The sequence below is a fragment of the Pelodiscus sinensis genome, chromosome 9, assembly GCF_052426305.1.
Source record: "Pelodiscus sinensis isolate ZL-2025 chromosome 9, ASM5242630v1, whole genome shotgun sequence".
NCBI classification, from domain to species: Eukaryota; Metazoa; Chordata; order Testudines; family Trionychidae; genus Pelodiscus; species Pelodiscus sinensis.
The window spans coordinates 45,491,373-45,516,174 of record NC_143060.1 but is presented as its reverse complement, the minus strand read 5'-3'; the positions used below and the strand labels follow the sequence as shown (position 1 = coordinate 45,516,174).

The following is a 24,802-nucleotide window of genomic DNA, read 5'->3' as shown; positions in this document are numbered from 1 at the left end:
CACCAAGTCTCTGTTATCCCAATTATTAAGTCATATTTCTTGGACTGAGCCAGGGCCTCCAGTTCTTCCTGTTTATTGCCCAGGCTTCTCGCATTAGTGTACAAACACCTCAGATAGCCAGTTGATTGCCCTATCTTCTCCATTCGAATCGGGGGTCCTCCTTTGTTGCTTGTTCCTTTTTGCATTTTTTCCCAGTATCCGACTTTCCCACTTCCCTCAGGGTTTTGGTCACCATCCCCCGACGAACCTAGTTTAAAGCCCTCCTCACTAGGTTTGCAAGCTTGCACGCGAAGATGCTCTTTCCTCTCTTGGTTAGGTGGATTCCATCTCTTCCTAACAATCCTTGTGCCCGGAACAGAGTCCCATGGTCGAAGAAACCAAAGCCCTCTCTGCGACACCACCTGCGCAATCATGCATTTACTTCATCAATTCGACGATCCCTTCCCAATCCTTTCCCTTCAACAGGGAGGATGGACGAAAACACCACTTGCTCTCTGAATTCTTGGATCCTTCTTCCCAGCGCTACTTAATCCGCAGTAACCCGCTCAAGGTCATTCTTGGCCGTATTGTTAGTTCCCACATGGAGAAGCAGGAAGGGGTAGCGATCCGAAGGTTTGATCAGTTTGGTAAGTCTCTCAGTACCATTCTGAATGTGAGCTCCCGGTAAGCAGCACACCTCTTGAGATTCCAGGTCTGGATGGCAGATGGATGGCTCAGTCCTCTTAGGAGGGAGTCCCCGACCACCACCACCAGTCGTTTTCTTTTGGGGTGGTGCCCGTGGAACCCCCATCCCTAGGACTATGCATCCCATGCCTTCCAGTAGATGGTGTTTCCTTCTGGTTTCTTCCTTGTGAAGTCCCTTCCAAAGCATTCAGCACTGCAGAGCCTGTGGAGAGAGCTTGAAAACGATTCCTTACCTCTATAGCATTAGGGGATTCCCGTGCTGGCCTTTTTCCCCTTCTAGAAGTTACATGCTGCCAGTTCTCTTTCTGGTCCCGTACTGCCCTCTCTAGCTCTTCCGCCTGCTTTGCTGGAAGGATTAAACTCTGCCTTCTATCGAGGAAGTCTTCATCATCCTCTCTGATTGAGCATAGGGTCGACTCTTGGGCCTCCAGTCCTCTAATTTTTTCTTCCAAAATGGCGACCGGCTTGCACTTACTACAGATGAAATCTGTTCTTTCTTCTGGGAGGAAGACAAACATGGCACATACTGTGCAGGTAACAACAGCAGACCTATCACCATCCATCGCTGCTGTCCTGGAGAAGGGATTTAAAAAGAAAGGCAAGAGAACCTCGCCCCCTTCCCAACTCCCTCTCTAAACACCTTGTTACCACTCACCTGTTCACAAGCTCCTTGGTCGCTTGCCCACTGCCTTATAAAGCCCTGCAGTGCCTGAAAGTCCTTCCCCCTACCAAGGCTCAGCCAATCAGCAGAGGCTTCTAGAATTCAAACTTTAATTAGAAGCCAACAGTTTCCACCTGCCAACTCGTTAACATGCAGCCTGGTGCAGCTGGAGCAAACCCCCCACGAACGCCACGATGTGGTGTGCCTGGTCCAGCCTGGTCAGAGCAGCCCTCTTTCTGCATGCAGTGTGGTGGGCCCAGACTGAGCATGTCCCTCCTGAACGGTTGTGCGGTGGGCCCGTCCGGTTCAGCCCCCCCTTCCTACACCATGGTGCAGCTGGCCTAGCCAGGCTGGAGCAGTCCCCTGCTATGGGATCCTGGTTAACCTGTTAAATAAATCAGTTAACTTTTTAAATGGGATTTTACATCCTTAATCTTCATATGGGCTGGCAAGATAGCTCCCGTCCCTGATTTATAGGAAGACCTTGTGACAACCAATGGGGAGGAAGTGGATGGCATCAGTCTTGATTGAGACTTGTTCCTGGTTTTAATATTTTGGCAAATTTGGGCAAAGTTTCAGACTCTTTACATATCCTGTTCCCCCACGTAGGTCATTTGCCACCAAGGTTCCAATTCCTTAAGGGCAATTTATTTTACAAGGCTTTAATTTTGTGTTACACTGACAGATTTTGTCTTTGATTAATGTTCAAAGTGCTCTGACTGGCTAATTTTTTCCAGCATGAAGAGCATTAGTCAGTGAATACCAGTGTGTTGTATGCCTTTCCTTGTGAGTGCATTATTAAATGTAATGGATATATAAACTGTTGAACAAACCTGGTGGCTGTAACTTTCAAAAAGTAGCAAACTTTCCCTCTTCTCTCCTGATTAATTTCTGTGTGGTTTTTTTTACATAATTCTCAGAAGTTGCAGACTCCACCATTACATGTAGCCTTGTGACCACTTTCCTCCAGACACTCCGTAGCGCTATGTTGGGGGCTGGAGGGAATACACCATCTGGATCTAAATGGATTGGTGCGGATTGGAGGCCTAGAACTGACAGTGGACAAATCTAATCCCGTTTTTGTTCAGCTGCTGAATTCTACTAGGCTGTCTCCATCTTCACTGAAATATAGTTGGCTGAGGTGTTGAAAATGGGTATTTCATGCCAGGTGGTCAGCCCACAATGAAAGCTTTCTGTATAGCTTTAAAAAGGGCTAACGAGCATGGTTAGTGACTACCACACCGCAGATTTTGGATGGTTTTGTTTCCTGCAGTAGTGTCACTTTGCCCAACTCTGGCAAGTTTGTAAACACACAGTATCCCCAAAACTAAACCAAGAAACTGCGTCTCCACCTCACCATTTCCCCCCCTTATTTACGCCAGTGCATTCTGAAGTGCATGCATATGGACAAACCATTTGGGTGTTACTTTGCACATGAAATGTTGGCATGAATGCCACCATTTCTCTTTATGAAGAAACGATGTATGTAAACCAAAGTAATTTAAAACATGGGCTCGGTTCTGTAATCTGTATTCCTTTGGATCAGGCATTTAGAGAATGGGTTTTAATCCTGGTTTGCTGTTTGGATAAGATAACATTTGAAAGTAAATCTCAAGCTGATGGCTGTGTACATTGAAATAATACTGTTGCCTATAAATGTTTAATATTTTTGTTATATATTGGATTGTAAGATTTAATAAAATAGACTTTCTGGATTGTATCTTCCCAAAAGAACTGATAGATCTTGCACTATTTTATTTTTAGATATGTGTCTTTAGCAAGTTGCTGCAAAATTACTGACAATAATTGTCTCTTTCACTGCTGTTTCAAAAGATAATATGTCAGTGGCATAGTGAAAATAAATTCCAGACGCTTATCTAGGGGGGAAAAAACCACACCCCAGCTTTCAGTGCTGATGGTAAGCAGAAGTGTGGCTATGCAGCTACTGAAGCTTCTCCCTCAAGGGGTTATTTCTCCCTCACTGAAATGTTTGTGGTTTAATTTTTTTTTAAATAATTGCTTGTGAGTGTTCTCCCTTCTCCAGTTAGGATTCATAGCCCCTGGACAGATCAATTGCTGTATGTTAAATGTACTCATTCTACCAAGGGAAAAAGGGTGGAAGGGAATTTTTTTCCCCCAAATTAACAGCTAAGGAATCATTTTAACGAAGAGGCCTGTCAGCCTGAAAATAGAATTCCTTGAGTGACAGCTGCATTTTGTTACTCAGCTGTGGACAATATTCATTGACCTACAAATTCTCCAGATTACCTTTTTGTTTTCTGGTTTTGTGCATGTGTGTGTGTTGGAGTACAGGAGTTGTTAATAAGAAGTAGTTGTAGAAGTTGCTAAAAGGAGTCTTCTACCACTCTCAGACCAAGTCTGGTCTGAAACTGAGTTAAGCCTATGTGGATAGAACCTGAAGAAGAGGCAGTGCAGGATGTAAATTGGGAATAGTGGAAATCAGGGAAGCAGAACGCTCACTTGATAAAACTTTCGCCAGTCCCAGGCATTAGTGCAATTCCTTAGCAGACTATGATTTAGAAGTGCAAATCATGGGTGCCTGTAGCTATGTTCAGGCAAATCAAATTTCACATTCCCCTCCTAAAAATCAGGATCTTTCTATCAAATTAATTTGCTGCTTGGTAAATTCAACTAGTTCCCAATTATGCAAAAATTATTGTAAAACCATAATAGTATAATCCCCCAATGTATAATTATAGTCCGTTTTGACAGTATTATTTGTGGTGTCTTGAATCTGTAACGGTGCATGTATTTACAGTAAATCTCTGCAATTAGACAGACTTCCAATTAATTCTTTTTAATGAAAATACTTGGTGTGTGTATATATACAAATTGACTGATTGCTTTTCTAAAGTCAGTAATTAGGTCTGCTATGGTAATTTTTACTTTAGCACATAACGCAGCTGGTCCATTCTTGTACACTAATAATTTACACATTTTAATTTTTAAAACTGAAGCCATTTTAAAGCTAACTTAAACCTGGTAATTTCTTAGCTTTTCTCTTGGCCAACATGAAATTAGTTTAAACAAATTCTGCTGAATAAAATTACCCTCTTTAAAATCTTGGATAACACTCAGTCTCAAGAGAATTTTAATGGCTGAATTACAAACCATCTAAAATAATGGCTTAATAGAAATGCTAACTACTATTAAAAATGGTAATATCACAGTATATGTATACATATTTGCAAAAATAAGCACGAATTTCCAAAGTATACCACCAAGCAGTTGATAATTACACTCCTCTTCATTAACAATATTATTTGTGTTTCTTCTCTAGTTTCTCTGCTTGAAGAATATAAGAACATTCCTTTCAGCATGCTGTGAGATATTTGGGATGAAGAAAAGTGAACTTTTTGAAGCATTTGATTTGTTTGACGTGCGGGATTTTGGAAAGGTAATTTAAAGTATCTTGTTTACTAATACCTTCTTTTCTCATTGGGTGATGTGGTTGTTGGATAATGCTTGCCATTGGTTTCATATAACAAGGTATTTAAAAATCCCCTTGAAGCAAGAGAAAGGTTTGATCTGGTTTTGTTCTTTTCACATGTGTGTTGCATTTTTGTTTTCTTTAAGTCATACTTGACAGAGGCTATCTGCAAGGGCAGAGAAGGACCATACAGTGGGTTGATGTCATGAGGAAAAATGTGCTTAGCTGGAGGAGCAGAGAGAGCAATGGTGTGTGATAGTGAGAGGAACCTAGGCTGACTGTAAAATCAAGTAAATCAAGCAGCTACTTGGCACTCCATATGTTTTGTGGGAGCCTCCTACCCCATCCAGGTTCTCAAGTTCACAGGGTGACTCCAGCTTCCTCTCCAGCAGTGGGACATAGAAAAGGGAGAACAGTCACACTCATACCCTTCATCCCCACCTCCTTATGGTGAAGGGAATGGGGTAGAAGACAGCTCAGGACTTGAATTCTGTTCCCCACGTCTAGTTGCTTGAGGCTGCTCTGTTGCATGTAGGCCTGCAGATTGTAAGGCTTCACAATGGTGTAGTGAAAAGAAGCAAAGGACAGTAAGAGTGGCTAAGCACGGTGAGGAAGAGGAAAGTGAGGTTTTGTATAAAAAACAGGTAGTAACAGTCATGGGATGAAGTGACAATGGGAAGTGGGATGTCCCTAACTCGCAGCAGCACAGTCTTTACATTCATCGTTGAGTCTGGCAAAAGTGGATATAGCTTTAGTCCAGATACTCTGTCTCTCTTTTTTCTAATATTTTCAATCCAGACTATCAGACAGCAAGAACATGTTGTGGCAGGTAGATGGCTTGGTGTTCAGGACTACAGTAGTTGGAAATGAATCTATTATGTACAAGTATTGTGTCATAATGAATATCCCAATTGTAGGACAGTATAGTCTCTGAAGCCTGGGAAAAGGATATAATTGCCAAATGTGACCACAAATAGCAAGTTCTTTTTATTAAGAAATACAGACTGTGTATAGTGGAATTGTTTAAGCATATCCTTCTTTTGATGATTGCGTCTGAATGAACACTAAATGCGGGTCCATGCCAATGTTCTGAGGCAATGCAATGCCAAGACACATCAGTTTGGTTATAACTAGCACTCCCACTAACTACTGCATCTTAGAATCATAGAATACTAGGACTGGAAGGGACCTCGAGAGGTCATCGAGTCCAGTCCCCTGCCCTCATGGCAGGACCAAATACTGTCTAGACCATCTCTGATCGACATTTATCTAACCTATTTTTAAATATCTCCAGAGATGGAGAGTCCACAACCTCCCTGGGCAATTTATTCCAGTGTTTGACTACCCTGACAGTTAAGAACTTTTTCCTACTGTCCAACCTAAACCTCTCTTGCTGCAATTTAAGCCCATTGCTGCTTGTTCTATCCTCAGAGGCCAAGATGAACAAGTTTTCTCCCTCCCCCTTTTGACACCCTTTTAGATACCCGAAAACGGCTATTATGTCCCTCCTCAGTCTTCTCTTTTCTAAACTAAACAAACCCAATTCTTTCAGTCTTTCTTCATAGGTCATGTTCTCTAGACCTTTAATCATTCTTGTTGCTTGTCTCTGGACCTTCTCCAATTTCTCCACATCCTTCTTGAAATGCGGTGCCCAGACGTAATACTCCAAATGAGGCCTAACCAATGCAGAGTAGAGCGGAAGAATGACTTCTCATGTCTTGCTTACAACACACCTGTAAATGCATCCCAGAATCATGTTTGCTTTTTTTGCAACAGCATCACACTGCTGACTCATATTCAGCTTGTGGTCCACTATAACCCCTAGATCCCTTTCTGCTGTACTCCTTCCTAGACAGTTGCTTCCCATTCTGTATGTGTGAAACTGATTGTTCCTTCCTAAGTGGAGCACTTTGCATTTGTCTCTATTAAACTTCATCCTGTTTACCTCAGACCATTTCTCCAATTTGTCCAGATCATTTTGAATTATGATCCTATCCTCCAGATTAGTTGCAACCCCGCCCAGCTTGGTATCATCTCCAAACTTAATAAGCGTACTTTCTATGCCAGTATCTAAATCGTTGATGAAGATATTGAACAGAGCCAGTCCCAAAACAGACCCCTGCGGAACCACAGTAGTTATATCTTTCCAGAAGGATTGCGAACCATTAATAACTACTCTCTGGCTACATCTACACTGGCATGATTTTCCGAAAATGCTTTTAACAGAAAAGTTTTCCGTTAAAAGCATTTTCGAAAAAGCACGTCTAGATTGGCAGGATGCTTTTCCGCAAAAGCACTTTTTGCGGAAAAGCGTCCGTGGCCAATCTAGACGCGGTTTTCCGCAAAAAAGCCCCAATCGCCATTTTCGCTATCGGGGCTTTTTTGCGGAAAACATTACTGTGCTGTTTACACTGGCCCTCTTTTGCAAATGATTTGCGCAAGAGGGCTTTTGCCCGAACGGGAGCAGCACAGTATTTCCACAAGAACACTAACGATCTTACATGAGATCGTCAGTGTTCTTGCGGAAATTCAAACGGCCAGTGTAGACATCTGGCAAGTTTTTCCACAAAATCAGATGATTTTGCGGAAAAACTTGCCAGTCTAGACACAGCCTCTGAATATGGTTATCCAGCCAGTTATGCATTTACCTTATAGTTATGCATTTACCTCTGGCACCTGACTCAGCATTGCCAGCTGGCCAGTGGGGTTAATGGTTGAGGTCCTTTTAATAGTAAGCCTAAAGGTTTAACTGTTTAACCTTTTACACCCCTAATTTGCAGAGAGACTATCTCTTGCACTAAAGAGACTTGCATCCTGTAAACAACAATAGCTGTTTGAGCACAAGTGGTGTTGCTAAACTGAACAAGTTGACGACACCACAATATTTGAAGGACCTTCATGCACTGGGCATCTTTTTAGCTTCACCATTTCATCTGTTTTCATTCCAGTGTGCAGTGAAAGCTTGTCACATGTGATTGGAGGTTGCTATGTGCTCTTTCTAGTGGTAGATAAATTGACTTTTGTTTAATTAGGCTCTTGAAATGCTTGGGGACATTGAAATGACACTATGTGTAATATTTTCCAAAGTTGTAAAATGTGTAGGAGAGTATACTCTAGTGTGATATTTGAGCTAATAAGTTTAACAGCATTTGCCCTATTGGTTTGGAAACCTCTCCTCCAGTTGCTAAAAGCAGCAGTGACGAGAAGGAAGCTTTTCTCTGCTTAGTTGGATTTTTCTGTGGTCAAACATATGTTCTTAAACTATTTTTTTCCGTATGAAAAATAAATGTTTGTATACATTCACAACCTTACAGTCTTTACTCCCACAAAACCCTTTTCTAAATCCAGTAGGAGTTAGGCATGTGGAAAGAGCTACAAGATCAGCACCAGTGGATTTTCCTGTTAGTTCTTCAACTAAAGAAAAAATATTATGTTTTCTTTGTTTTAAGAACCGTTTTCTGACTCCTTCTCCCAGCACAGGAGTTTTTGTGCACACACAGAGATGAAGCTGGTACTGGTGAGATCACTCTAGTTTAGAGAAGATTTTTAGTTTAAAGAGGATCTTTTGGACCACAGGAATTTTCCTGACTGCTGGTCAAATGAGTGATTAGGTGGATGTGTGTATATTTCTACTACTTCCAGAATATGCTGATTCACTAAAAGTTATAATATATATATTTGAGTTTGACGAAGCTGTAGTGTAACATTGACCAATGCTTATTGCTTTTGAAGGGCCAAATTCAGACATATAAGTGAGGGCAACTCCATAAGCCCTACAAGTCTTGATTTTCATGACCTCCACCTCAAAACCACATGTCACAGATGTGTTCAGTTTTTGTAGTTGGTATTGTAATAATATTTTTATAATTGTTGAATTTTTAAACTTATTGAAATAGAATAAATGTAGTCAGCTTTATACTATTGGTTTCATGGCTACCCATTTAAATAAAAAGACAAACACATCTTAAAGGGAGGAAAAAGGTTAAAAAGAAGAAAAACAAAAAAGGAAACCCGATGATTAAAGTTGAAATATTCGAGTTGTACAGTTATTTTATTAAGATACTATTTTAAAAAACAAGTGGTGGCATATGATTTTTCTCCCACGGAGAAAAAGTTTTGTAGTTTTGATCTTGTATTCTCTTCTGTGTTTCCTTCCCCTTTTTTAGACAGTGGCAGTCGCTGATGGCGGCTGCTAGCTGTAGTTGGATATTTGCTCCCTGGATATTTGTTTTAGCTAACAACTCCAGTAGCAGATGGAGTGCTGTCACGGACAGACTGCATCCAATCCTTTAGTATACCAGCCTATTTGTAAAAACTTCTGTTGATTTTTAACTATGATAAACAGTTTTTATAGGCAGTTAGGTATAACAGTAAAACAAATGTAGGTAGCCACAAGTGAACTGGATTTTTTTTTTCATGGTAGGTTTGGAAATTTGACTTGGAAGCATGATGTTATCAAAATTATGTTCTGTTTAGCAGAAACTGTGTGTGCGTGTGTGTGTGTGTGAGAGAGAGTGAGTGAGAGAGAGAGAGAGATGGTGGAGGAGAGGAATGGAGATTAAAATTCCTAAGGAAAAAGTTAGTTGAGGATAAAGAAGAGTGAAAAACACATATCCTGTCCTTAATACTGGGATCAAGGTGAATGGAAAAGGAAAGTGTTCTTCTGTTAACAATACATAGTACAGATTTCTCTTTATTTTTTTTTAAACTGAATCTTCCTTGAGAGGGGCAGGGTTTAAATTACAGGAAAAATAGAAGGTTCTTGAATTAGTTCAACAAAATCAGAAAAAAATAAGCCGAGACAGTTGCCAAGTCTCAAACTACATGAGATTCATCCACTTCTATTCACAACTGCCTATTCTTCTAGTAGATTTTGGTGCCGTTGTTTAGCTTGCTGATGTAGCATGAAAACCTCCGCCCCCACATACATTGGTGCCAGGCAGTGTTTTCATTAAAAATTCCATTTCAAAGACTCATTTTTCGCCAACGCAGGTTCTTCCTCTCTATACCTGTGTGCCAGAATCAACAAATAATTTTGATACTTGTGCTTTCACTTCTGCCAGAATTACATAGTCCTTTCATAGCCCCAGTCTTTGGTGGGTTTTGTATCTCAGCAACGGCAGCTGTCATAGCTTCTCCAAACATAATTTCAAACTACTCGTTCAATAGAGAATAGGATGGAAATTGGAATGTAAAGTAGGGATGTAATAGTGTAGTCGATTAACTGATAAGCAAAAGCTTTTTGGTTAATGCTATAAGCAACACACATTTCTCCCCCTCCTCCCCCCCCCATCCCCTGGCCAGTAAATTTTTTAGCAGGCTGGCCAGCTGCCTGGCTTAGTCCTGGTTTGTGACCGGTTCTGGGACCTACCCCAGCTGCAGCTCTGCATTTAAACTGTATTAGGAGCCAGGCGGGCAGGTAACCCAGCTCAGTTCCACCTCACACCGGGTCTGGGAGCTCAGACCCATCTCTGGACAGGGGCTGCTGCAACCCCGTGCTGCTGTCTCTGTATCAGAGGCAGCCAGTCTGTGAGGGGAACTGGTTTTTAACCTGGCTCCCTCACGGATCAGCTCCTGCCTGGCACCCCACATTGCTGCCTCTGATACAAAGGAAGCAGTGTGGCATGGCATGGGGCTCCTTGAGAGTGGGACTGGAGCACACACTGGCTGCCAGCCCTGCCTCTGGGGACCATAGAATAGTTAAGTAACCATTAAGAATTCATGAGGTTACTCAACTGTTCATTTAACCGATATCTAACATCACTAATGTGAAGACCAGCTTTACTGCCTACTGGTGTCAATTTCACAAGGCATACCGGAGCAGTCAACAAAGGCTTCCCTTGTCGACCGCAGTGAGTCCAGACTGCTCCGCTGTGCTGCCAAACAGCTGATTGGCACAGCGCGGTGGTCATTTTGATGTAAATGAAGCGGCGATTATTTAAATTTTCCTATGTCTAGTAAACTCATCTACATGGCTCTATCGATGGAGTCATGTAGTCTAGATATACCCCAGGATTCCTGTTGACTGGAGAACTCTTTAGTCTGTTCTTAGGAAATATAAGGAATAGAGTGCTGATTGCATATGTGCTCCTTGCTACCAGCATAGCTCAGTGTTCTTACTTTGTTTAAATCAAGTATGTAAAGTTAATTTGAACTTATTTTCAGAATAGGTATTTGATAACATGCTTGTAGACAATATGACATCAAAAAAGAGCAAAAGGGCATTCGATTTACTAAGCCCGCAGGTGTAAACCCGGGATGTAAAATTTTGATTAGTCGATAAGGGTGCTTCCGCCTTTTAAATGTAGCAACAGACCTCATGCTTCCTTCGGCATTTCAAAGTGGCAGCGCCGCATGGAGCTCGGGGTCGGCTAGGGACTCGCTGACCCCAGGCTCCACGTGGCACTGCTGCTTTGAAGCATACCCTCCTCTCCCCCCCTCCCCCAGCTGCCTCTTTCTGATAGAGGCAGCAAAGGGGGGGGGGGCGGGAGGGAAGTGACAAGTCAACTAGCCTGTCGACTATTGGATAAGCATTTGCTTATTGGATAGTTGACTAGTCATTCGCATCCCTGGTGTAAACAAGTGCTACATGAGAGCTACATTTTATTAAAAAGTGTAAAGCGCAGCTTTCAGCACAGCTACCTCTTCCATCACATTCAAAAGGCTCATTTGTGCAAAGTAAACAGCACAGTGCTCTGAAAATGTTGACTGTGTAAGCAAGAGTCTTTTAGTATATGGTCATTTTAGACACTCTGCCACTGTTAAGGAAATCCTGACTGTGATTCAGCAGAACATCACGAACCAGCTGACGTATTCCGTTCCAAGCTTGTTGGAATTCCACCAATTATGTGTTCAAAAGATTCCAGGAAGAGCAGACAGATGTGAACCTTGACGTGCCCAAATCTACTTGAAGCAACAAAACTCACAGGCAAGATCTAAATCTCAGTGCATAGAAATAGGGGGCAGTACAATGATGTGTGAAATCTTTATAGGTGTACCTCTCTCTCTTGGTCACAGGCAACACCTGTCAAATACTCAGACAGCATCACAAATTTTGCTAAAAAGTGCTTGAAAGAAGTGGATACTTGTATATCAGCAGCTACTGCCATGTATCAGGCCCTTCAGTAGCCTGTGTGGGGGCGTTATGACATCAGGCTTGCTAGAAAGGTACAGATTTCCAGAGCCATGATTATTGCATGGAGGAGAAAGGTGGGCATGGAGGAAGGCTGAAGAACACAAGACTTATGTTTTTGGTTTTCATCATCTTTGTTAGCTATCAAGTGTCAAATAGTCAAATAATAGTTAAAATAGTCAAAGCTGAACCCAGCAACCACCTCCCTGAGCATTTGTTGAGTTTTGGCAGTTGATAAATGAATTTTGAAATATGTGAACTAAGGAATGTTGCTGCACAGATGATGATCACATGGGCACCAAAAGCTTTGTTAGCATGACAGGAGTGCAAGTGGTGGACATGAATTAAATATACACCAGAATATACAGTGAGATCACCAAAGGTACCTTGACAGAGATCAGTCTTCATGGTGCTTGTTCTGCAAAGAGGCTACATCCCTTTGGGATTTACTATGAGATGGCAGTCTTGCACAAATCTCTGTCTTTCTATTTAATGGTGTATGTAGAAATGTGTGTGAGAAAGAGAGGGAAAGACGAAAGGATGAGAATGTGTCCACGTGTATGAGAGAACTGGGTAGAGCACAGAAGTTTGACAGAGTTGTAGAAGCTTTGTGAATGTGGCCATTCTGTGTAAACTTAAAGCACAATTAAAACAAAATTAACCCCCTTCCAGTTAGGAATGCCTAATGGATGTTCAGATAATACAGTTGTTGATACATAATTACAGCAGCGTGCTGTTTAGTAAGTCATGGTGTGTACACACATTTTGTACCCTTATGGAAAAAATAACCTCCCACACTGAAGTAGTTATTGATAGTTATGCCTGTAGAAGCCTAGTGCTGATATATATGAAATAAAAGTACCTTACCTAGGTAGAATTAGCAGAAATGTGTGGAAATTGTTGGAGCGAGTGAATTTACAATGATAATAGTCATTCAAAAATATTCATTATGTAGCTCCACTAAAAAAAACCCCCTCATTTATTTTAGAAGTGAATGTAGAAAGGGGTGTTGGCAGTTTGTTTAAATAATTTTGTTTACAGTTTTGCAGGTAGTTAGTCTTTTTTGGATCAAATTCCTCAATTAGGCTCCTCAATTAGGCTCAGAATTTTATTTTGATAGTTTATCAGTGATATGTGCTGATTGGTCTTGCCAAATCTCAAAGTCATTAGGCAAGCTTCAGGTATTTAAGGACTAATGGTTCTCATCCAGGCAGTGAAATGTTCTTGTCAGTATCTGAGCCCTATAGGGCTTCTGTTCAGTTAGATTCTTGTCAATAAACATGACCTTCTGTCTGTGGAACTTGGATTTATTGAAAACTGATACTACTAAGGAAAAAAACTGAGCTTCCAAGCTCTTGTTTCCTGCCCACATGTCACTGTTTCTGTTGTGATCTTACCAAAGTTTTTATTTAACTATGACTCAGGTATCCTGTAGGATAGAGTAGCATCATGGAATTGTGTTGGGGGTAAGGGAAAAACTGAAAAACATGTCTATGATTTTGGCTTGAGCAGATTCAAAATGGTTAAATGGGATACTGTTAAAGTCTGTCCCAAAATTAAAACGTAAAAAAAAATTGTAAAAATCTACAGAAATATTTCACAAATAAAAAAGAATAAAAGTTAATTTTTGAGACAGATATTTCATTGCCTATAGTATTCGAAACCCAAACATTTCAGCACAAAGTGTACTTGAAAAAGGGAAATGAAGCGGCGATTTAAAATGGCTGCTGTGCTGTGCCGATCAGCTGTTTGGTGGCACAGCGTGGTAGTCTGGACGCTCCGCGGTAAACCTCATTCCACGGGGCATAACAGGGCTCTTTACAAGGGCTTCCCTCGTCGACCGCGGAGCATGCAGAGTACCGCGCTGTGCCGCCAAACAGCTGATCGGCACAGCACGGCAGCCATTTTGATGTAAATGAAGCGGCGATTATTTATATTGCTGCTTCATTTCTCTTTGTCTAGAAACCTCATCTACATGGCTCCGTCGACGGAGCCATGTAGTCTAGACATACCCTAAGAAACAGAAAGTGAAACTGATTGTAAACAAACATGAAACTAGAAAGAGAATAAATAAAAAAAAGTATTTGTGGTTGACAACTGCACTGAATTTTCAAAATTCATTCATTTTTAACAATTTAAAGCTATATAAGTACTTCAAAGGGACATTACCAAATTAATATCACATTTTGAAAACAAATGTCAAAAAATGATTGTTTACAATATGCCACAACTTCTTTTCATAGAAAACAATATTTTTCTTAGTTTTAGCAATTTGTTAGCTATGAGGAGTGGGAAGCCTCATTTTTATGCAAGAAGGGGGGATACTACATAGGCAGAATTTTTAAAAGAGCCTGAAGTGATTTAGGTACCTAAAACTTATTCAAAGTCGGTGGATTAAATGGTGATTACCCGCCCAGTCAGTCAGCCCTGAGCCTCTGACTGGATAGAGCTGATTAATCACCTGTGAAGCAGTGCTGCTATGCAGCTTAGAGAGAACACTGCTCCTGAGTCATTTAGGTACTACTGAAGATTTTCCCACTAGATTTCAAGTACAGGCAGTCCCCGGGTTACATGGATCTGACTTACATCGGATCCCTTCTTACAAACGGGGTGAGGCAACCCCGCACTAGCTGCTTCCCCCCAGCAGACCAGGGAGACGCGAAGCTAGCGCCCCCCCACAGCAAACCAAGGAGACACGGAGCAGCTTTTCTCAGCAGACACCTCAGCTTGAGAATAAAGGACTGAGGGAAGTGAGGTGTGGGAGAATAAAACTGAGCTCTGGAGAAATGTTTGGCTAGAGTATCCCCTACAATATGTACCAGTTCTGACTTACATACAAATTCAACTTAAGAACAAACCTACAGTCCCTATCTTGTACGTAACCCGAGGACTGCCTGTATATTAAATTTGTTTTGTTCTGTAATTTCACTAGAAATAGAAGTAAAGAAAAGGAATTGTTCCTGCCTCTTCACTAATGATGTTGTAATTCTCATTTTTATTTTAAGGAACAATTTTCTGTGGTGATGAAATTGTGATACTCACATTAACAAAGGGGATGAGGCAATTTTTTTTTCCACTTAGAGGGCAAGAAATTTGCTGAACAAAATATGTTATAATCACGGAGAGCCCTGCTGTCAGAACACAGCCAGTAAAGGTTCATAAAAAGGAGTCTTGATAAGTTGTAAAGACGTAATAATATTTCCAAATATGTATGTAAACTGTTTCACACTAATTCATATTAGTCTCAGTTCCCTTGGATCTTTTGCTCTTCATGCCTCTTTAGGGATGTGGGGGGAGGGGGGGCGGGGGAGTTTCAAGTGGTAGCGTTAATAGGAAATGGTGCCTACTAGAAACGCTGGAGGGGTTCCAAGGCCTACATGCCAGTAGCATCAGCATCTATGTAATGGAAGAAAACCTGTTCTCTGATTTGCCTTCTTTCTTCTACAAGTAGATCAGGGTAATTTCCTCTCCTTTAAAGGGGGTAGTGAGTGGAAGTGGAGACGCTTGCTGCCTTCAGTTTTCCCCAATTTCAGTGGGGAAAAAGGACCCCTTCCACCAGGTTTGCTCTTCCAGGGCAACAGAATGGCCATGTCCGTTCCATTTCAACTCCTCTCTCTTGTGCTTGTGGGAATACTGTTGTCCTTCTGCACAACTCCATGCTCTTTGTGTGTGACTGGCTACAGGGGGTACTGACTTGCATCTGATGTGCTTGTTCTGTTCTCCCTGATGTGTCTCCTGTTCCATGCCCCAAGGCACAAAGATGCCAAAATGTCACTTTACTACAAGAGCTCAAAATCCATGATGAAGTATACCCATTAAAACTGGGGAGCTCCCCTTGTATAACAAGGAAAACTGTCATGCTTGAAGACTCGACACATGGAGGCCTGATCTCCTCAGAAGTGCCCTCTAGTGTCAAGTTCTTAATAATTTGTTTCTCATTTAGATACTAATTTTCCATAGCGGTGCCTTTTGATAGGGTTGACTGCATGTCCTTTATAGATCACAAGAGAAGATTTACTCATGTTGTAGAAAGTCATGTATTGATTCAGGCCTCGTATTGTGTTGAGAAGTTATATTCATGTCCCTGACAAGGGTATTGCATGAATGCACTTCATTTCATTTTCAATAGCCAGACCATTAAAAGCTAATGTTCCACTAAGGCAACTGGTTTTCAGTTGATTTTTGAACGCTTGGCTAGTATGGCACACTCAGAAGCAAGACTTTCTATGTTGAATAATGATAAAACCATGGCTCCAGAATATATGCAGTCATTGTGCATAAATTTAAGTAGACCAAGGGCAATCCTCTATGTCTGTGTCTATCATATTGAGATAGTGCCACATCTTATGTTCCTTAAGCAGTGAAAGGAACAGACTCTGTGATATGCCTGGATATCAACACACCTCAATATAGAAGATAAGTAGACTTGTAAAGGACTTGAACAATGATACCCGCAAGCCAAGATGAAAAATATCTTCTCTGCAATGTGCATTTAAAAGAATAAAAGAGCATGTTTTCTTTTCTGGGTACCACATTTTGTTGCAACACTGTCCATTCCACTTTGTATTTTAATGATTTTGGAATATGTGACTTACTACCTTGCTCTGCCTTTGTTAGACTTTCTTTCCCTTCTTGGCTTCGCTCAGTTTTTCTCTTTTCTATAATATGTCCTTGTCTCCCGTAGTTCTTTATCTGTTTCTTTGTCTTTGTTGTGCTGTCCACCTCCTTTTCTGAGGCTGTTGCTACACTTAAAAGGCGGAGGCATCCTTATCAACTAATTGAATAGTCGATGCAAATTGCATTGACCATTCGATTAGCCAATTCATCTAAATTTAACATCCCTAATTCTGATTATGTCCTGACTTTACCCAGATTAAAACAACTCACTTGAAATATTTTAGGTCTGTTCTTCTCTTGGAGTATTTTTTTTATCAAAGTTTACAGAAGAGGATCTGATAAAGTGTATCCAAACTTCTCTCGTGTGGTAGGTTCTGTTTTCCTGCATCGAAGAGATGGCTATTGGGGAGACCTCCTGCTGCCCATCATCTCTAATCTGCCACTGATTAAGAAGTGACCCCTCTGCTTAAGACTTGAACTCATGCACCCTTCTCCTTCTGTTTGCAGAAGTTTAACCTGGAGACATAATTTCTCCAGATTCGGAAGTCAGTGCATAATGTACAGAGCCTAATGCTTGACTGTCTGACCATATTACAATTACAGTGTTTACTGGCTGTCCTTCTGGTTAATATTCTTTGTCTGACACTCCATGGTGTCTGATACATGATGTCTGTTAACTTGTAAGCCCCACAAGGAATAATGTGGGTGTTCGTTCCATGTTACTAATGCATAGATCTTTGGCGATCTTCTCTCTTTGGAATCAATAAAGCATGCTAAAATATTAGAGCAGTTTGTTAAAAAATGCATTATCATAGTCACCTGTAAAACAAATTATGAAGCAAAAAGAGCACACAGTGTTTTTATTATATTTAATATAACACCTACCATATATGTTGCTTTGCTGACATTGATCTCCATAACATTGCTGTAGGTAAGCAAGTAGTATCCCTTTTTCATACAGGACTAAATGGGGAAATTGAGGCAGAGAGCAATTACATGACTACTTCCCACGGAAGTTGGGAGTTAAATGTGCAATTTTATGTCAGTGCTGAAGTTTACTTTGTGATAGAGAAATAGTGAATTGATAAGCCAACTCCAAGCACAAAATTTCTGTAAACAAGCCTTAGTAGCATTAGGTGTAAGGCAGTATGATACTGATTCAAGAGTAACAGCCAATATTAAAGTAGGTGCTTTCTTTAGAATGGACACCAATTTTGCTATAATGTATCAGGTGCACAAGGCAGAGTAGTTTAATCTTAATATGTAATTGCACATGTCCAAACAGTCTGGAATGCAACAATTAACTAAAATAAATATAGGGAGTTGTTAGGTCTTGCTTACGGTGTCTCATCTGATGCGGAATGTGATTCCTATGTGAGTAACTTTCTGCATGAATAATGTATACTCTGACAAATGTCACACCATAGCTATTAAAAAGGGGAATAAAGCAGTTTAAAAAGTCTCATTTTAACAAGCATTACTTAGACATAAATCAAAGATTACGTTTTTTTTTTTTTTTTGCAAAGAGTAAAAAACAAAAGCCAGGCAATATCCAGAACTAGGCAATCTAGAAACCATTTTTTAGGAGAACTGAGTCTATGTATTGCCTACCAAAATGCCTTTTTCTGCAACTTGTGAAAGTGTAGAATTCAATTAATCTGACACAGGTGATCTGCAAAGGATTTAAAAAATAAATTGGCTTCTGCTCCATTTGCTCCTTTTAATATAATGAGGAGGCCAGGACAACTTTTTAAACTTAGTTTTCTGTTTCTGTTTACCTTACAAATTTCTGAAATTTTAAGTCTTGTCTTTTCTGGCTCTTGGAGAACTTCCTGGGGGCTAAATCTTGTAAATTATGAACTTTCACATCTCAATTGAAGGGGGTTTCGTGTGCTGAATCTCTAACAGACAACCTGGGCCAGATTCCTAGCTATGGTGGAGAAGTACAAAGTACATTTTGAGAGAGGGTGCTAAGGTTGCAATGTGGCTAGGACCAAGACTTGCTGCTATGAGTTTGAGCAAGTCTCTTCTTCTCCCCTCCTCACACACATGCACAGCCTGCTCTAACACCATCTGCTAATGGCACCAAAGGGACAAAACCATAGTTGGGTACAGGCAGTCCCCGACTTACGCGGATCTGACTTATGTCGGATCCGCAGTTACGAACGGGGCTCACCCCGAAGGACACGGACTGCGGGACCTCGCGGTCCTGCCGCCCGTGTACTCCGGGGCTTTCTCCGCGTCTCCCTGGTGTGCAGACCAGGAAGACGCGGAGCAAAGCCGCGGAGGGGCTCGGGCAGCAAGGCAGCCCAGGCGCGCCTGGGCTACTCCGCTGCCGGCTTCCCCGAGGCTTTGCAAATCCTCGGGGGAAGCCGGCAGCGGGACAGCCCAGACGCCCCGTGGCTGTCCCGCTGCTGGCATCCTCAGAGGCTTTGCTCCCCGTCTCCCTGGTCTGCTGGTCTCCAGCAGACCAGGGAGACGTGGAGCAAAGCTGCGGAGGACCCAGGTGGCGGGACCGCGGTGCATCTCGGTCCGCTGCCCGCGTCTTCCTGGTCTGCTGGGGTGGGGAGGGCGCAGCTAGTACGCCCCCCCCTCCCCCAGCAGACTAGGCTTTTCTCCAGACGCCTGTGGCAGAGCAGCTGGGGCGCTGCCGGTTGGTCCCGCAGCGCCGCTTTGGGCATTACTGGACCAATCCGGCAGCACCCCAGCTGCTCTGCCCCAGGTGTCCTGATTCAGCCGCTGCTGGTCAGTTTCAGAATCGACTGAATCAGGACGCCTGGGGCAGAGCAGATGGGGTGCTGCTGGGTTGGTCCAGTAGCGCCGAGGAGCAGCGCTACTGGAGCAACCCAGCAGCACCCCAGCTGCTCTGCCCCAGGCATCCCCAAGTCAGCTGCTGCTGAAACTGACCAGCGCTGACTACAGGAAGCCCGAGGCAGAGTTGCTCTGTCCCGGGCTTCCTGGAATGAGCTGCTGATCAGTTTCAGCAGCAGCTGACTTGGGGATGCTTGGGGTTCTTAAGTTGAATCTGTATGTAAGTCAGAACTGGCGGTCAGTTTCAGCAGCGGCTGAATCTGGACGCCAGTTCCGACTTACATACAAATTCAACTTAAGAACAAACGTACAGTCCCTATCTTGTACGTAACCCGGGGACTGCCTGTATTTGTATGTTGTAGGAGGTGTTAGCTCTATGGCCCCTTTGCTCTGCCCTTTTTCCTTGCTACAAAGGCAGCAGGAAAGAAGAGGAACATAAGACTCTTGTGGATGATTCTACTTGAATTGAGGCGGGATAAACAAAACAAAATAGCAAAACCAAAATAATAAAAATCCACATCAGTACTCTGTTACTATCTGATTAATTTCTCAGCCATTTTGACTTTACAAATTACACCTGAGCACTGTGCAGCTATAGTAAGGCATTTATTTATGCCATGCCAAGAGTCATACATCTTTATATCTGAGATAATCAACTACCATCCTTATTCTGCAGTTAATTTGCATGCAACAATATCATTGTACGAGGGAGCCTGACTAGAGGGTGGAATACTTGGCCCAACTGCTACAGCTGTGGGACACCATGGGCTTTCAGTTACTTGTAAGTAGCATGAATGCTTTGCATATAATGACAACTGATGGACAGTCAACTTATTAAAATTCAGTATAGTGAGAGTTGATTGAAACTTTAGATTAATGTAATATTCAGAATTACATTAGAATGTAATTCTTCCCTAGAATGATAATTCTTTCATGATACATTACTATGTTATATTGGAAACAAACTGCAAAAATATGATGAGAACTCAGAACAAGTATTTCAGTCTACGGAGTTTCATCGACATGTATATTAAATATATTTAATTAAGTTAAACTTAGGCACAGTATTTATGAATTTTTAGAAAGTGTTGAGTGTTGCACATTACAACTTTGGCTATTTATTTAAATAGGGTTAAATAAAGTTTTATTCATGGACATGGATATATCTTAAGTTGACTATGACCATCAGAAAACATTTTTTGCTGTACATCTACTACAGGTTGGACCCCTCTGGTCCAGCACCCTTGGGACCTTACTGGTGCTCTGCTACCGGCTCCCCATACCATCTTCCCTCCCTGCTGCTGGCCCTAGATGCTTACCCCTGCCAGGCTGGCACTACAGAGGCTGCCGTGTCCCTGGGCCTGCTACTGGGACTGCCGTGGCACCTGCTGCGCTACCAGGGCTCTGGTGCTGGTCCCTGTCCCAGCCCTGCTGGGCTCCAAGCTGCCAGCCCTCTTGACACTGAGACTCCCAGCCAGGACTACCTGCTCCAGGAACACCCGTGGTCCTGCCGGACCATGGATGTTGCCGGATGAGGGAGTCCTGGTTTTGGAAGGTCCAGCCTGTATAAGTGACATTTGACAGTGTTGTTTGGGACAACAATTGAGAGTTATGCTTTTGCATATAAAATAAATCCTCCAAAAGTCTACTTCATGGGTTATTTAACACGCTGAAAAGTTTAAAGTGTGTCTAAGATAACTGACGCAAGCAAAAGTAGATTAGCAGCATCATATGAGTGAATGACATGCGCTAGAGTAACAAATGTTAGCAAAGAAATTCTGTGCACAGTAAAAGCAAAGAGTCTAGTGGCACCTTAAAGACTACCAAATTTGTTAGGAAATAAGCTTTTGTGAGATACAACTCATTTCTTTAAGCATCTGAAGAAGTGAGTTGTTTCTCATGAAAGCTTGTGCCCTAATACATTTGTTAGTCTTCAAGGTGCCATTGGACTCCTTTTTTTTTTTGCTGAACAGACTAACATGGCTACCTGAAACCTGTGCGCAGTGTTATCTAGTTTTTGCCAAACTATATACATGAGTATAGGGAATATTGGTTGACTGTGCTCTTATGGGAGAGCTGAGTAAAAGTATAACGTAGGGCACAGTGGCACAAACATTTAAAAAGTTTACTTCCAATATTTGCTTCTGAAAACACACAATTCAGTTTCTTGTGTTGATAGTTTGTTGTTCATATTTACTGTCCAGACCTTATGGGCAAACATATTCATTACAGATAATAGTTACTCAGCAATTAAGGGAGCTTTTTTCCCCAAGAGAACACATTTTAAATTTTGCTACATATTAGTTTGTGAGCAATAGGGTTGAGCCTTGTAGCAAGAGTCAGGGCATCAGTGGGACCTCCGGGGTCACAGGAGTGGGCAATAATTTTTGAAAGGGGGGGGCCACTTCACAAATTTTGGAAGTGGCCGCAGGCAGACCCAGAAGGGGTGGGACCTCAGGTGGGGTTGAGAGCTACCCTACCGGGAGTTTTGCTTGGCCTGGGATCCCTGCCCCCTGACTTCTAGCCAATGGAAGGGAGCTGGAGCAGAGAGCAGGGTGCCAGGGGCTAGCCTCCTCCCAGAGTTGTCTGGGGTGAAGGCTTAGATTTCATACAACAGGGCTGGCAGCTCCTGGCCCCGTTGCTAATGTGTTGTCTGGCAGCTGCCTGGCAGGCACAAGCCCTTTGAATAGAAGCTGTTGAAAGGGCTTGTGCCTCCGGGAAGCTCATAGGCAATGGGCCAGAGGGGCAGAGCTGTGAGCTCTTTTCAATTGCTTCTGTTTAAAGGGCTTGTGCCTGCCAGTTGCCTACCAGGCAACGCAGCCGCCCAGCAGGTGGGCCCTTTAAATAAGAAACCGTTAAAAGGGCTTGTGTCTCTGGCTCCCTAGCAACACTCTAAAGGCGCTGAGGGCTGTGAGCCCTTTTAAGTGCTTCTGTTTAAAGGGCTGGTGCCTTCTCTGCACCTGTCAGGCAATGCGTTGCCCAGCAGCCACAGGGAACAGAAGAGCCCTTTAAATTGAAGCACTTAGAAGGGCTCACAGGTTCCTGTGCCTCCCTCTAGTGCATTGCTAGGGAGCCAGAGACATGAGCCCTTTCAACTGTTTCTATTTAAGGGGCTTGCTAGGCAAGGTGTGGGGAAGACGTGAGCCCTTTAAAAAGAAGCAGTTAGAAGGGCTCGCGCCCCTCCCCCAGTCAGAGGCAATGTGCTAAGGTGTGGGGCCTGGAACTGCTTCATGGCTGGATCAAAGCCCTAGGCAGGCCGGATCCGGCCTGGTGAGAGGCTTCTGACCACCCCTGGGTTACCATCAATTAGAAAGGTGGCAACCTTAGACTCAATTCTGCCCTCAGTTGCACAGATTTGTGGCAAGTTCTGTTGAAATGAATGAGAGTTGCCTACCCATATAATTGAGCGCAGCAGAGAATCCTTTGGGAATGATTCTGATCTCATCAAAAATTAGCTTATTTCATTGTAACTGCATTGGCTTCAAAGAGGTTACTCCTGATTCATAATTTTAAATAACAGAGTAAGGCCCTAAATGCTTAGATTTAACTAAGGAATGTGAATGTACTAGACACTGTCCTTCATCATTATTGAAGAAAGTTGTTTGGTAATTGTGTACCATGGGAGTGAACAATGTGGAGAATCAGTTGCAGGACAGACGTGAGAATTTGGGTATTTAGTTGGCAATCAGGCAATACAGCTTCTGGTGTTAAGGATTTACTGGTAGCTATTTTGAGGTGAAATTTGTTTATTTACAAACAGAAAACATTTAATGAATACTAGTAGAGATGAAGTAAGGTTAGACATTTCAGTTTAGAGCAGCTTCTAATAACTTGTAATGTATTTTTGGTCAAGAGTTTATACTTGGGTGAAGGAGGGAATTGTGATGTGGTGTCTGGGGCAGGTGAGGATTCTGGCATGGGGGAGTGGTGTAGGGCCTGGGAGGGAGTTGTGACCTGAGGGAGGGGAAGTGCAGAGGGTTTGAGTGGTGACCTGGGGCAGGGAGTTAGGGTGCAGGAGGATGTGGGGTTTCAGAGGCAGGCTCTATCCAGGAGATGCTTACCTAAGTGGCTTTGTGTGCAACCCCTGACCACAGCACAACTTCTCAGCTCCTACAGGAGGAAAAACTGAAAACTCTGTATGTTATTTTTGGGTACGTCTAGACTACAGGCTTTTGTCGACAGAAGTTTTGTCGACAGATACTGTCGACAAAACTTCTGTCGACAAAGAGCGTCTACACTACATTCAGTTGTGTTGACAAAGCAAGCTGCTTTGTCGACAGGGTAGTGTAGACGCAAAGGACAGTTTACATGCAATAACACCTTCTGTCGACAGAAACTCTGTCGACAGAAGGCGTTATGCCTTGTAAAATGAAGTTTACCAGCGTTGACATAACTGCTGAGTTCTGTCGACGTTATGTCGACAGAACTCAGCGGTAGTGTAGACGCAGGTATAGTTTTGTCGACAAAACTCTGTAGTCTAGACACACCCTTAGACAGTTTGTGTCCTGTGTTCTCCCCTGCCCATTGTTTAAGTTTAACGTGAAGCTGTTAGGAATGTATTTTTGTTGCTGCGCTCTTTAGGAAGCAACCTGAATATTTTAAATTAATTGTAACAAAAAACTGTGTTATAAAGAAGAGTTCAGTTACGTAAGTGCGTGATGGGCTTGACTCGCCAGTATGTAAGATTGCAGGACATCTGTAACAATGAGACAAATGCCCTGGGGAGATGGTGGATAATGGTGCTATCATTTCTCTGTTTAGGAAGGGTTGCCATGGGTGAGAGAATTGAATTTCTGCATAATCAGCGCATCTATAGAGTGGACACTGTGGACACCTTATGCTGCTGGGCCCTCCCTCTAGGCTAATATTCCATCCCTGGGGGCTCTGTAGCTTGGTTACGCCATTGGAAGCCAAGGGAGTTATTGGACCCAACATCTGTCTATAAAATTGATTCAAATATTTGTGCTCATACTAGGTAGCATGCCTAGCTCATTTATTGCATTTGAATATGTGTTCTGTATCAATGCAAATACAAGTTCTTGGCCAGGTCTCCTCATCACTGTCCCAACATATGCCGAGTCAGCAGTTTTCTCTAGTCACTGGCATAGGCACTATTATTTCTGTTTTATACGTGGCTAGTCTCTTGTTTCTGTTTTTGTTAACATCATACTGGCAAGAAGAGCTCATGGAAGCAAGGAATTGCTGTGTAGAGGGTTCTTGTGGGAGAGAATTGCTATGCTGTGAGAACGATGATAGTGAGTATGGTGATACTTTAGGAGAGCAAAAGGTGTAACCTGGCCACCTATGGTAATTATTACTATATCCTTGCACACCTCCGTTTGATGCAATCCTACAACTTGCAACTCCCCATGGGCTCCATTTGTCCCTGGCTGTTATGGTTCAGTCTCAAAATATCAGCAACTGGATGAATTCCATTTACCCTAAA

General features: G+C 42.5%; 1 protein-coding gene across 8 annotated transcripts in view; it reads left to right on the top strand.

Annotated features, from left to right (window-relative positions):
• Positions 1–24,802, top strand: part of VAV3 (vav guanine nucleotide exchange factor 3) — a 248,862-nt gene that overhangs the window by 53,832 nt on the left and 170,228 nt on the right. For all 8 annotated transcript variants that reach the window (XR_016350269.1, XR_016350268.1, XR_012905973.2 and 5 more), the window contains exon 2: positions 4,647–4,763. Coding sequence is in view for 5 of the 8 variants with exons in the window: in XM_075936644.2 (XP_075792759.2) it covers positions 4,647–4,763 (117 nt within the window). In the remaining 3 variants the exon portion in view is untranslated. The remainder of the gene's footprint in view (positions 1–4,646; positions 4,764–24,802) is intronic.